This window comes from Astatotilapia calliptera, chromosome 15, assembly GCF_900246225.1.
Source record: "Astatotilapia calliptera chromosome 15, fAstCal1.2, whole genome shotgun sequence".
NCBI lineage: Eukaryota > Metazoa > Chordata > Actinopteri > Cichliformes > Cichlidae > Astatotilapia > Astatotilapia calliptera.
The window spans coordinates 38515668-38529650 of NC_039316.1; the positions used below are offsets into that span (position 1 = coordinate 38515668).

A 13983-nucleotide genomic window follows, 5' to 3' on the forward strand; every position below is an offset into this window, starting at 1 on the left:
AATCTGATTTTTGAATATAAAAAAGTCTTATCATCTGTTTTTGTTTTTGAACATGAGTGTTTATTGGCTACTTTATTTTTTATCATGTCGTGTCAGGTGACATGATATGATATAAAATTAAAATATCTGTAGTTAAAAAAAAATGTGCTTACAGTATTGGAAAAAATAATTTTGTAAAAGCGCTGCAGAAGTGAAAATACATGAAGTAAAGAGTACATGAAGTTTTAGTAAAATATGTAAAAATGTTGTAACCATAAATATAAAATATTGGAAAATACTTTTGCCAAGCAAAATACTTCTGGAATATGTAAAAAATAAATAAGTTATTATTTTTACCAAGTAGCTCTTAGGTCCTAAATTAGAAACAGGGATGGATGAGGATCTCAAAGCAGCGGCTGAGTCTGTGTAACTGCTTGTTTGTTTTTTTAAATAATTTAATCATTACTTAGAGGGCTTGAGCTTCAAAATGAAGCTGTAGTAGCAGGCGTTCACCACAAGATGTCGCCAGTGTTACTGTTTCAAACATTAAGCTAAAGGCAACGTTAATAGCAAAGCACCTGTCGTATAGGGATCATATTAGCACAGCCTGAAACAGAAAACTGAACATCAGAAAAAGATCAGATTTGAATGATAACGCGGGACAAATATTATGAATGAACATCCAAAACAATCTTTGCAAAAGGTATTCAAATAAGGAAACAATCGAAACAACGTTAAGCAAAGTGTGAGAAATACTTCATTTTATGTATGTGTGTACACACACACACACACACACACACACACACACACACACACACACACACACACAGGGTCACCTGTCATAAAATTAGAAAACACAAACAATTCAATTCATTTTATTTATATAGCGCCAAATCACAACAAAAGTCGCCTCAAGGCGCTTCATAGATACAGAGAAAAACCCAACAATCATATGACCCCCTATGAGCAGCACTTTGGTGACAGTGGGAAGGAAAAACTCCCTTTTAACAGGAAGAAACCTCCAGCAGAACCAGGCTCAGGGAGGGGCGGGGCCATCTGCTGTGATTGGTTGGGGTGAGAGAACGAAGACGGGATAAAGACATGCTGTGGAAGAGAGACAGAGGTTAATAACAGATATGATTCAATGCAGAGAGGTCTGTTAATACATAGTGAGTGAGAAAGGTGACTGGAAAGGAAAAACTCAGTGCATCATGGGAATCCCCGGCAGCCTACGTCTATTGCAGCACAACTAAGGGAGGATTCAGGGTCACCTGGTCCAGCCCTAACTATATGCTTTAGCAAAAAGGAAAGTTTTAAGCCTAATCTTGAAAGTAGAGATAGTGTCTGTCTCCTGAATCCAAACTGGAAGCTGGTTCCACAGAAGAGGGGCCTGAAAACTGAAGGCTCTGCCTCCCATTCTACTTTTAAATACTCTAGGAACAACAAGTAGGCCTGCAGAGCGAGAGCGAAGTGCTCTAATAGGGTGATATGGTACTACAAGGTCATTAAGATAAGATGGGGCCTGATTATTTAAGACCTTGTATGTGAGGAGCAGCATTTTGAATTCTGGATTTAACAGGAAGCCAAAACAGGAGAAATCTGCTCTCTCTTTCTAGTCCCTGTCAGGACTCTTGCTGCAGCATTTTGGATCAGCTGAAGGCTTTTCAGGGAGTTTTAGGACTTCCTGATAATAATGAATTACAGTCGTCCAGCCTGGAAGTAATAAATGCATGAACTAGTTTTTCAGCGTCACTCTGAGACAGGATATTTCTAACTTTAGAGATGTTGCACAAATGGAAGTAAATAAATTGTTGTAAATAAATAACTTTATTTTGGTATCTTAATAAAAACTAATTTGCTTTTCTGTTATATTCAATCAATAAACAAATTGAAAAGAAATCACCCACAAATCCTCATGTGGAAATAATTTTTTTGTCACCATAACTGAAAGAATTTTCTCTCCCTGTTCTTCCACCTGTTGCTGCTTTGTTACTAAACTCACTGAAAACAGGCTCTGAGGTAATAAAACAGGAAGTGGCGATTTTTCCCACCTCACGGTCTGTCGGGGTCACTGATAGCAGGGTGACTGCTGAACTGCCACTGTAACAAGCTAATGATGAGTGGGCGTGGTGCTGAAGACTGATAAACGTCTCAGCCTATCAGACGGTCCCCAGAGAGACCACAATAACAACAGTACAACTCAACAGGTCCCAGAGGAGCAGAGGGGCGTGTTTCAATTAGAGAAAGCTGAGTATATGTGTGTGTGTTTGTGAGATGCTGGCTTATCCTCGGTTCCCACCTTAGTCTCTCTGTTTTCACACAGTTTATCTGATCAGGTGTCAATAAATCTGCTGAAGACCGTCACTAATTTTAGCTAAATCAACCTGCAGTTATTGTTCACCTGTTAGAAATATGGCTGCACCTCCAGTTTCCAGCAGACACTGTGATAGTGGGAAACATGACATCAGAACAGCCAACTAAATAGACAGATGTAAGATTATTGTTCTGAGCATCAAGGGGCAGTTTCAGAGCCAGATCGAGCTGGATCAAAGGTTTCTAAGAGGGCGGAGCATGGAGCCCAAAAACACTTCATGGATCCAAAGCAGGATCCGGAGGATAAAGGTGACATCATCAGAAGTCCAATACATCAAGTTGTGTTAGCTGAGAGATTAAAAAACCAAGACCCAACTGGCTGACACGCAGTGCTCACTAACTGCTTACTCAAATGTACTCGATTGAAGGATCATCAGCAAGTGTGAACACATGTATAAAACCAGATGTTGACACTTTGCTGGCCTGCAATGCTCAGAGAAACTGCAGAAAACGGATGCATCTCAGACTCAACACTGTGTCTGAACAAACCACAAGACTTCTGGAATAATGTCCTTTGCAAAGATGAGGCCAAAGTGCAGAGGACCAAGTTTGGTGAAAAGCAAACACAGCAAACCAGCACAAACACCTCAATCCACCTGCCAAGTGGGGTGATGGACAGGTCATGATTTGGCTCTTCTTTTGGAGCCACAGTAAGGTTGTCACATTGGCCCAAACTAATGCACCAAGAGTGAAATGAAGCTGAGGCAAACTGAAGTGGACAGAGTGCAGATGATGCAAGAGAATTTTTAATCATTCTCTGCTGTGACTCCACTTTAAATCTAAATGAGGTGATGGAGGAATCCATCCTTTAGAGCTATGCTGTATCCTCCGGTTTGCGTATTTTTGGAGAATGATTCATCCTGAAGCAGATTAATGAGCCTCAAACCCACCTCGGAGCTTTGAAAGGGGGAGCTGGTTTTCAGTGGACTTTCCTCCACAGCCACCTGACCTTAACCCCACTGGATATTCAGGAGGAAGCCAAACAGAGAAACAGTGGTGGGAACTGAGGATGAGCCGATATCTCTCTGTCACACACACACACACACACACACACACACACACACACACACACACACACACACACACACACACACACACACACACACACACACACACACACACAGAGCTCTCTAATTGAAACACGCCCCTCTGCTCCTCTGAGTTGTCCTGTTGTTATTGCCATCTCCCTCAGGGCCGTCCGATTGGGTGAGATGTTTATCAGTCATCTCCTCAACTCATCATGGCCTTGTTACAGTGGCACAGTGACAGTCTACTCCGCCCCATCACCCCAACCCCCCTGCTCCCCAACACACAGACGCACACACACACAGACGCACACACACACACACCTCCACAGTGAGTTCAGGTGCTTTGCTGTGTTAGAGCACTAATAATGCTGCAACAAAATTTGACATTGAACTTAATTTAAATAATTTTTTTAAAAGAAAAAAACATCACATGTTACAATATAACAACAAGAATGTTTACTTATGCACTGTTACTTTCAAAACAGTATTTCAAAACATATTTATTTTCCTTAGAAAGAATGAATCATTTATATTTACACACAATAACAGAATTATGTCAGAACAAAATGACCATGTTAGATATTACGATCCCCTAAAACCTGTTTATCGAGCTATATCCAGAGCACAAACCTCTGCTGTGCAATGATGTGCAAACTTTATAAAGATCAAAGGTTGTAAAATCATGTGAAAACTGAGAGTTAACTTCCAGTTTATGCACAATAGGAAAACCCAAGCTTCATCAGAAAACCCGTCCATCCATTCTCGTCTCCGTTTCGGGGTCGTGGGGGTCTGGAGCCTATCCCAGCTGTCTTAGCCAGTCTGTTGCAGAGCTAACACACACAGACAGACAACCATTCACATTCCACCTACTGGCAATTTAGAATTACCAGTTAGCCTAACCCCACTCACTGCATGTCTTTGGACTGTGGGGAAGCCAGAGTGCCCAGTAGTGATGGGATTTCCAGCTCTTTTTAGAGAACTGGCTCTTTTGGCTCCGAACCGGCTCTTCAGGTTGTTTTGTTGCTTTAATTAATTTATTATTAACAATAATATAAAATTATGCACAAAAGGAATTACTAATGTAAAAAAAAGTGGTTTTATTTATATATGTTTATACATAAATATATGCGGTGGCCCCTAGAGACAAAACACGTACAAACTCCAAAACACATTTCTAGCATGAACTGAACTTCCAAAACAGGATCACCTAAATTACACAATTGAAATCATGAAAGCATGTGTGTATTGTTTGTGTATTTATACACAAGCATTCATATATAGTCAAATAATTAAAAAAAAAAAAAAAGTTCATTTACCTGTTACTACCACACACCAAATCCGGTCGTTGGTACTTGCTGGCTTGTGTAGCCACAAGATAACAAAAGCTCAACACTGCCCCCTAGCATCCTGGAGCACTTCTTTTGTCTTTTGTACGTGTTTTGAGTTTGTATGTGCTTTGTCTGTAGGGGCCACCGTAAATATACTTTTATTTATTCACTCCACATAAAATGTAATAAATAAATCATATAATACAAAAAACAACTATTCACATTTACACCTTTTAACTTTTAACTATTTAAATTTTCAGCTTTTTCCTTTTACAAATTTAAAGTGAAACAACACAAAACACTGCAAACCACAACACAATTAAATATAAATTATAATATGAAAACAAAAAGAACATGCATATTCTCTGTCATATGGACCTGCATGAATAAACTTTCTGAATCCTTTATCATCTGCAACTGAATATAGTTGTGGATGATTACTATACCTTTCTAATGTGACGTTGTTGTCCCTGGCTCTCTTTCTCTCCCTCCCGCTCTGTTCCTGTGCTACTGCGAGTGTAACTACCGCCCCTCCCCCCTCTGCCCAGCGTAAAGCACAAGGCTCGCGTGCAGAGTGAAGCGGAAAAAAAGTGCGAGAGAGAGAGAAAAAACCCCACGGCTCGCGATAAGGAGCCGGCTCGCGTCGTTCAAGTCAAAGACCCGGCTCTAAGAGCCATTTCGTTCACGACCGACCCATCACTAGTACCCAGAGAGAAGATGCAAACTCCACAGAGAAAGGCCCCGGCCATACAGTGGAATTGAACTTACCACCTTCTTGCTGTGAAGCAACAATGCTAACCACTGCTGCCTCTTGAGAAAACATCATGCAGAAAAAACCCAACAGTAATCAGTTTAGATTTGAAAAACAGAATTGTTGATGGTCACAAAGCAGCAGATGGATATACCAAGTTATCACAGCATTTCTGTTAGAGGCATCGTCAAGGAGCTCACATCGGCCCTCACATCGGCCCTCACAGTGCAGAGCAAGTGTGGCAGAAGCAGGAAGAGAAAATTTCAAAGACTCTGGAAAGAAAACTAGTGAGCAATGTGTCTAAAGACCCCAGACCTCCACTTCTGCAAAAGAGACACCCTTAAGTCAGACTGAAGTATGCCGAGGACTTCTTGGACAAAGACTATATGAGTATGTGATGATATCAGTTTATTGCAGCTCTTCACTCAATCATCAGGTGCAAATTTAGAAAAAAATAAATGAAGAATTTATGATAGTCTTGCACGAGTGAATCAGCAGGTTGTCATTAATGAAGAGGAAAAGCATCAGTTTCTCTGTATTTTTATTTCTCTGTATTCAGATGTGAGCATCACACCTGCGCATCATCACAGATTTCATCAGTAGACAAAAAGACATTTTTATTAACATTAAAATCACCAAAGGTTCCTCATGAAAGAACCTGTATCTGGTTACTGGTTCTTCTGCTTCATGGCAGAACATCACCCTGAATATCAAACATAAAACACACAAACAACATGGAAAGCACACGTCTAATAACACTGATACATGTGAATATCACATGAACTTTTTTCATTAGTGAATTACTAAATGCAGAATAATTCATATTTATGGATAATTCCATGTGTGCTTTTAAAGCTACCAGCCATCACTCTGTGCTTTTATTTAGCTACACTAACATCTCAATCATGTATTAAATGGCCTTTAAAATCCACATTTCCCTTTCACTCTGTTCACCTCACTGAGGAAGAATATCATCAGTTTAACCCAAAACATTTACAATATGAACAGATGTTCCCAATGCCAGTACGTCTGACCTGTAATCATTTATTCATGAAGATCAATAATTCATCTGTCTGCTGCATGAAGTGTCGTGTATCATTTTTGTGATTTTCTAAAACCAGTCAGAAATAATGCAGAGGCATTGTCTGACAAAAAGCTTGTAAACGACGAAGGTTTCTGTCTTGTTAGTGTTCCCTGTTTACATCTTTGTGTTTGAGCCTGAATCAGCTGACTGACGACAAACAGCAGAACTGGAGCACAGGAGCATCAGTCTGACCCCAGACTGCAGGGGCCTTCACATCTGGAGTGATGAAACAGTCTCAGCTGATCTCTGCTCGACCTGCTCAGCTGTACCTGCTGGTACTGGAGCTGCCTCTGCTCCCCCATCAGCCCATCAGAGTCTCCCTCTGATGAACTCTCGCAGGTGGAGTTAGGTGATGGTGTCCCCTGCAGTCTGTCCTCCTCCAGCCTCACAGCCTGGCTCTGTGGGGCCCCGCTGAGGTCTTGCTCAGTCAGTAGATGGTCCAGAAAGCTGATGTACCTGAGGGCGAGGCGTAGGATCTCGTTCTTGCTGAGCTTCCTGTCTGGGGGGTGGGTGGGTATGAGACGTCGCAGCTCTGCGAATGCACCATTCACATTCTGCTGGCGCCATCGTTCTCGACTGTTGGTGAAAATCCGACGTACCACTCTGGGACGGGTACCTGAGGGGAGAGCAAAGAAGGATCAGCTGGAGAACCACATCTAAGGATGTAAGGTTGGGTACAAAGTAGCTGAGTGACCCTCAACTGGTGACAGCACAAGCATGTGCAGTGACAAAAAAACAACTGTTTTGTTCTAGTAGGAAAAATCTAATAAAAGAACCAAATAAATAAAAGAGACAGAAGTGAAGGAAACAGAGACGAACACCTGACAAAGACTGACTCACACTAAACACACAACATGAAGACAAGGATTACAAAATACAGGTGAAGTCAGAAAAGAACGAAGAAGGGAAGTGGAAAAAAACTGAAAGCTGCATGAATTGGAGAGGGAGAAACAGTGAGACAAACAGAGGAAAGACGGGAAGCAAAGAAGAGAGAATCTTCAAAAACACAAGGACAAGGATTCACAACTGAAACCACTGAACAGTGGAGAGAACACGACACCTTAAACAGAACCACGTGAAGAAGAAACACAATCTCACTCTGTCTGTAAAACATCTTTTTATGCAGCATCATCGTCAAGGTTTTATCTTTAATAGAAAGGGAAACTGTGAAGCTTTTTACAAATTAAAACAGCCCTCTTTCATCTTATAGGATACTTGTCTGATTTATTTATAATTTACGGTTGAAAACAGCTGCTAGTATTGATAACCACTTATAACTGATAAGTGGACCTTTTGAATGTGATATTATTTTTCTTAAATGCTGAATTAAGTAAAGCTTAATGCTGCTAAGATGTCTTTTGTCAGCTCTATAGAAGAGCACACTAACATGCGTGTCTCCATATCTGGTGATGCAGTGAACTCACCCTCAGTGAGGTTCCTCTCACACGGAGCCGCTCTGAGCTTCAAGGCGATGCGTGGATCTGGATCACTGCACACAGACACACACTGAAAAAAAAGGGACTGGCCATCTCTTGGATTTATGTAAGCATCTTGCATGCATTTAACACAATTGCCTCATGTTTTAAAGTTAAATGTAACTATATAGTGTAAAAACTACATGATATGCAGAAAGGGTGTATTAAATTGTTCATATCATGTTCAGGTGAAGTAAGTCAATAAGATAGCAACGTTAAATCTCGTGAAACCACGCGTGATTTCATCTCGCGGGCTTTGGATCGTGGTTTAAAAAAGGCATCCATCTCAGTCAAGTCGAGCAGCCAACTCTACGTTTTTGGTATGTCTTGATTTTTTGAATTCATTTTTACCATATTTCAGCCAAATGTAGTTAAACGTCTAGAGTGTCGCCATGTAACATGCTAAAAAAGAGCCGTTAGCTTATTTGCTGTTTTATCTGTTGTCAAAGAATTGGCGCTTTTTCATTTGAATTTGTCTTTGGCACAAGAGCCGTAATATCACATTAAACCTAATTACGAGGCACTCATAACATAATTTGGTTTTCTGTGTGAATAGATTTGTCAACTGACTCTTCAGTTACATTGTGTATTTACTGCACCGTGGTGTTAGTGAGATTTTGGACATTGAACAGCTTTAGCTAATATCATCAGCGGCATTATGCTAGCTTACATCCCTACCCCTCCTGCCCTCACCTGCTGTCCTTTTGTTTTTGTTTTTTTTGCTGCACATTGAGAGATGACCTCTATTCTGCATTTCACCAGGAGTCAGCTGATGGATTGTGGGTTCAAGGTGTTATGGTAAGAAAGTATATTCTATTTTCGTTTCTGTAACTTAATTATAATAGGTTTTTTATAATTATTAGGTGCATGCATACTCACCCTATTAATACAACTGAGAGATCCAAAATCTGCCATAGGTTTAACTTATACCTGTATGTATTGCCAGAAAGGTGATTACTGGACTCGCATTAATGCACACTTGAACTGAAATGAGGTTGTAACTTGTGGGTTGTTGGGTTGCAAATCAGAAACAAACATCTTTGGATTTTTTTTAATCCCATAAGATCTGGAAACACAGTTTTTATTCAACAAAACATTACTGATTAACCAAGCACAGTGCCTGCTGTTATTTCAAAATAATTTTATGTCATTTCAGATAAAATGCAGCATTCCAGTGCATCCCAACCATGCCTTTACAGTCAAGGTTTCTGACGGAGCTGAGTTTTTCTCTGACAGTCTGCTGAAAGTGTTTGCAAAGTGATCAGGGGAACAGGGCACAAAGCTAAAGGATGTAGCTGCCATAATGACAGTAAGAACTTTAAAATTCTTTAACTACAAAGTGTATATGTATTGCATTAGGTCAGTAAAAGATTTTTATGCTACATCCATTGAAACAGTCAACTATTACCTGTGAGTAATGATTCCACTAAAAGGATGCCATAATTTTCGTCATGCATTTACTGGCCCACTGAGAAAAAATTATCTTTTTTTAAAAATAAATGTTCTGGAAACTATATATCCATAAAGTTGATGTCAAACAGGAACTTTTGATATTGCTTTGTAGATGCTGGTGTTGCATGTTGACTGGTTTAAAAAGTCAAGAGTTTTTGTCTGGGATCATTTTCTTCTGTGCTACTGAAAAGTTCACAAATCTCTGTTTTCTTTGTTATAATAGTCAAGGATGACATTAATGCTCGGAGTCCCTCATCAAAGTGCTCCGCATCTGTGTGAAAGACAATTGCAACATCTTGGTGCAGGAGTTCATGGTGAGTGTTTTATGAGTAGATTGTGGCTTTGCAACATTTAAAAATGCATTTAGTTATCCACTTGATCCTCATTGGACTGGTTAGGACCAGTAGTCCTCTTTAATAATTTGAAGTTCACATGAGGCCTGGTAGTGAACTCGGCCGCCGGCCCTTGAGGCCCCATCCCCACCCCTGTATTAGGGGTCACATCAGTGTGAAAAAACTTTAAATTTGTCATTCTAATGAACAAAGGAAAATCCCACCAATATTTATATTAGCTTTTGTTTGAAAAAATGACCAACTGACCAACAGCTAACCAAATTGTGGGGCTGAAAGTCTAAATTCTAACATCTTCTGAGTGACATAGCCTGGATTTCTGATGGGCCGGTGTCTTTCTAACAAAAACTAATGTAAAGCATTTGAAATTATGTTTTTCACCCTCTCTTAGAAACTCTGTTAGACCATGAATGGCAGCATGGCAGGCCACTCTTTGGCTATAGCTATTTACTATGTTGCTTGCATTGGTTTAAATTACTCTAACATTAGAACTGGTAGATTCAAAAGAGATGAGTTTAAAAAGGAATCTTAAAGAAATGTTTTGTGTTTAACCAGGACTTGACTGAGGCCACTGCACAGATTGAGAAAACCACAATGAACATCTGTCTCCAGAGGATGCGGCAGGCAATGACTTTTCTGATGTTGTTCTTCAAGATCTGGATAACGTGACCTTTGCAGTAGCCATGCTGTTTGGACCTTTTTTATTCCTTCAACATGAGTTACCCATCACAACTCTGCTACACTTTTGAGGTGATTCAATGGGTGGTAATGGAGTTGGATGCAACTCAGCTCTCAAGAAAAGCTCACAACTAAGACAAAACTGCTCCTGCAACGAAGCTCACTGTTATGCATGTGAGGTGACCAGCTCTAGGTGAGAGGACATTTAAATCTCACACTTGTTCTGCTGCATTTTTGAAGCTCAATTCCAGGAACGGATCGCAGGGTTCATTTTTATATACACTGCAACTGCCATGAGGACGAGCCTTTTTGTTGTTGTTGTTGTTGTTTGTTTTTCCTTTTGCTCTGTACAAGTTCTCTGTTTGGCAGCATTTTTAAATTTCTCTTTGTATTTTTTCTTTCTTTTACTAGTGAAGAGATGTAGCGTGAACAGTTATACAGTCTAAATATCCCATATGGGTCGTGTGAAATGGTATTTTCAGTTTCATTCAGTTGAAGTAAAGAACGTTGAATATTTCTAAGTGTGCTGTTTTGAACCAAGATGTCACAGTATGATCAGTGCTGTAATTTTTGACAGTCACTGTATCAATGTTATTTTTGCATCTCTTGAATAAAGGTTTTGACCTGCAAGTGCTAATTTCTTTAGTTATTGGGGTAAAATGGGTAGTGTTAATAGGAAGGTGTTTGCCAATTCAGTAACCTAATTTAATGTTAATGGAAACTAACATTACCTCAAATTGTTTAGTTATAATTGTTGTTTAACTGAATCTTGATGTCAGAGGCCTTAAATAGAATGTTTTGTATTGTTCTTTCCCAACATTTTTCAAAAGAAACAGTCTAATTTCTTTGCTGTGATTGATTCCAGAGAACACGGAAGAACTGACATTATTTAACTGTTGATTTATATAGATTCAGTAGAGGAGTAATGTCAGTTTAATTCTTTACCTACTGCAGTGAAATTAGACATGTTGTTTTGAAAGGTTACTGGTGGATGCCAGCAACCATCTTGGAAGAGAACAATACAATCTGTTATAAGGCCTCCATTTGAAAATTGTGTATTTGATACTAGAATATAATAGCAAAATGTAATTTGAAGATAACATGTAGTATTTAAGTGACCAAGTAGTATTGGGTAAAAGTTATTGAATCGTGTTGGGATAACGTGAGAAAATTGTGAAGGATTAAAATATTCCAAGAGCTCAAATTACTTCATCAAAACATGTTTAAGTCACATTTTATCAACACAAATTGCACAAGTTTATTGAACATGAATAAATTGTGTTAATTTAATTCAGTTGTTTAAGTTGCTGCCAAAGCAAAACATCTGTGTGCAACAAATGTCCACCATTGAATTAAGTAAATCCAACAACATATTTTTTTCAGTGCACAGACACGTTGGTGAGGAGCAGAAAAATCCTCCTTGGTGATGAATTATGGAAACTCATATTTTATTTTAAAAATGGTTTCAATAGAATGCAGATGCCAGCAACATGCTGAAACAAATGCACCATAATCGTTATAATGGCGTTCTCCCTGTCTTGTAAAACTGTGTAAATACCGCAGATCAAAAAGCCAATAACAGGTAATAACTGCGGCTTATGTAAAACAAGCAGCTTTTTAGTGCAAACACATTGACTGTTGTAAACTCCAACATCTATTAATCTTTACAGTAACAAAAATGGTTGTTTTAAGCCGTTTACAGTTCATTAATAAACGCCGGTCTCACCTGCGGAAGGTGTGGAGGTCCTGGACATCTTCGTGCAGCATGTCTCTTGCGAACAGAAGCAGCAGAAGTGAAGGAGACTGGTGGCTAATCGGGGTTCAGTTGGCAGTTCGGGCTCCGTTGACCTTCCCTCGGCTCTGTGGAGAGTCAGTGTCGGTCGCCTCTTTTTATATCCACGGACCCTCCCACCCCCACCTCCCCGTGTCCCGGCGCGTCGTTTCCTCGGAGCCCCCTTTGATAAAGACAGTCCCATTAAAGTCATTAAACCCAGGGTCCCAGGAAGCAGCTCTCCAGGGACCTGCAGGGTCCTTGGTCCGCCTCCCCCCTCCCCCCCTCTGTAGGAGTCGTGTTTTCCTCCGTCACGACTCCACAGCCTTCGGCGCCACCGCTGCCAGCCGGACCCAGTACGCACAGACCATCAAGGCTGGTCCTGTGCTAAAACTTCTCAGTGACTGAAACACTAACTGAAGTAGCCTACGTATTGAAGTAAAACCAAACATGCCACATATGATTCATCGCCATATGACTGTTTCTGTTTAAACTGTCTTTTCTTGGCAGCTCTGGGGGTTTCTCGCTTTTGTTTGCGGGGTTAAAAAAACTGAAAGTCTCAGACTTATTGTTGAGTAGCTTTGATGCGCCTCTCAGGTGAGCCGAAATTTTAAGGGGAATTTTTATTTTATTTATACACTCCTCGGAAGTTCTATCTGTTCACATTTCTGCACCAAAATACGTTTACAGCTATTATAGGACACGTCAGTAAGAGGGAAACGGCACGATTTAATAATATTAAGAAGACTTAATGAAATGCTGGTAAACTGGGATTTTGTTTTAATCTTTGCCAAGCAGGACAACTTAAAAATCAGAGACAAAGGAGGAAAACATGCTAAATGCTCACACTGAGCCATGTTGTCCAAGGTCAGTTACAAACAGGAATATAACGTCTTCAATAGCATCAGCCTATAAAAGTAAAAATGTAACTGTTTTCATTATTGATTTATTGATCGATCAGTTTCTGTACGTGGCTAGACTGCGCAATGGGAATTAAATTCAAATTCAAATTCAAATTTTATTTGTCACGTACACAGTCATACACAGTACGATATGTAGTGAAATGCTTGGACAACTGCTCGTGACCTAAAGAAAACAAAAAAGGAAAAGGCTATGAATAAGATAGGAAATAAATATGAAAAATTAAAAAGGGTAAATTTAACTAGGAAGGAATAAAATATAAATTAAGGTTAAAAATGAAATAACTGTACAACACAAATTAGAATGAAGGGTAAATTTAACTGGGAAGAATAAGATAAAATATATAAATTAAAGTTGAAAATAAAATAACTGTACAACAAAATACACAATATAGAACTATATAAGAATGTATGAAGAAATATAAATATAAATAAATATATACACAATAACAGCAGCTGTACAAGTATTAACCGGAAATGAAGAATATAGTGACCAGTGTTGTGCAAAACCAAAGTCCAGAAAGTCCAGTGTGTGTGTAAGAACCATATGTGTGGGTCAGTACTGTGTGGTGGTGTGATTGAGAGACCGTATCGCCTGCGGGAAGAAGCTCCTCCTCAGTCTCTCTGTGTTGGTCTTCAGGGAGCGGAATCGCTTTCCTGACCTCAGCAGAGAGAACAGTCTGTTGTTGGGATGGCTGAGGTCCTTCTTATTGGTGGTTGTTAAACTTCTATCAATCGCCTTTTACTTAATTATCTTATAATTTGTATTTATGACTCGTGTGCAGCCGGAAGCG

At 39.7% G+C, this 13983-nt stretch overlaps 1 protein-coding gene across 1 annotated transcript; it reads right to left on the bottom strand.

The window, feature by feature from the left end:
• Positions 1 to 6002: 6002 nt before the first annotated feature.
• Positions 6003 to 12383, bottom strand: LOC113006734 (T-cell acute lymphocytic leukemia protein 1 homolog). Its single transcript, XM_026142881.1, has 3 exons — positions 12225 to 12383; positions 7968 to 8032; positions 6003 to 7159 (listed from the first exon to the last, which is right to left on the bottom strand). Exons 1-3 carry the CDS (start codon positions 12263 to 12265, stop codon positions 6726 to 6728), a joined length of 540 nt encoding a protein of 179 aa, XP_025998666.1. The 5' UTR covers positions 12266 to 12383; the 3' UTR covers positions 6003 to 6725.
• Positions 12384 to 13983: the final 1600 nt, after the last annotated feature.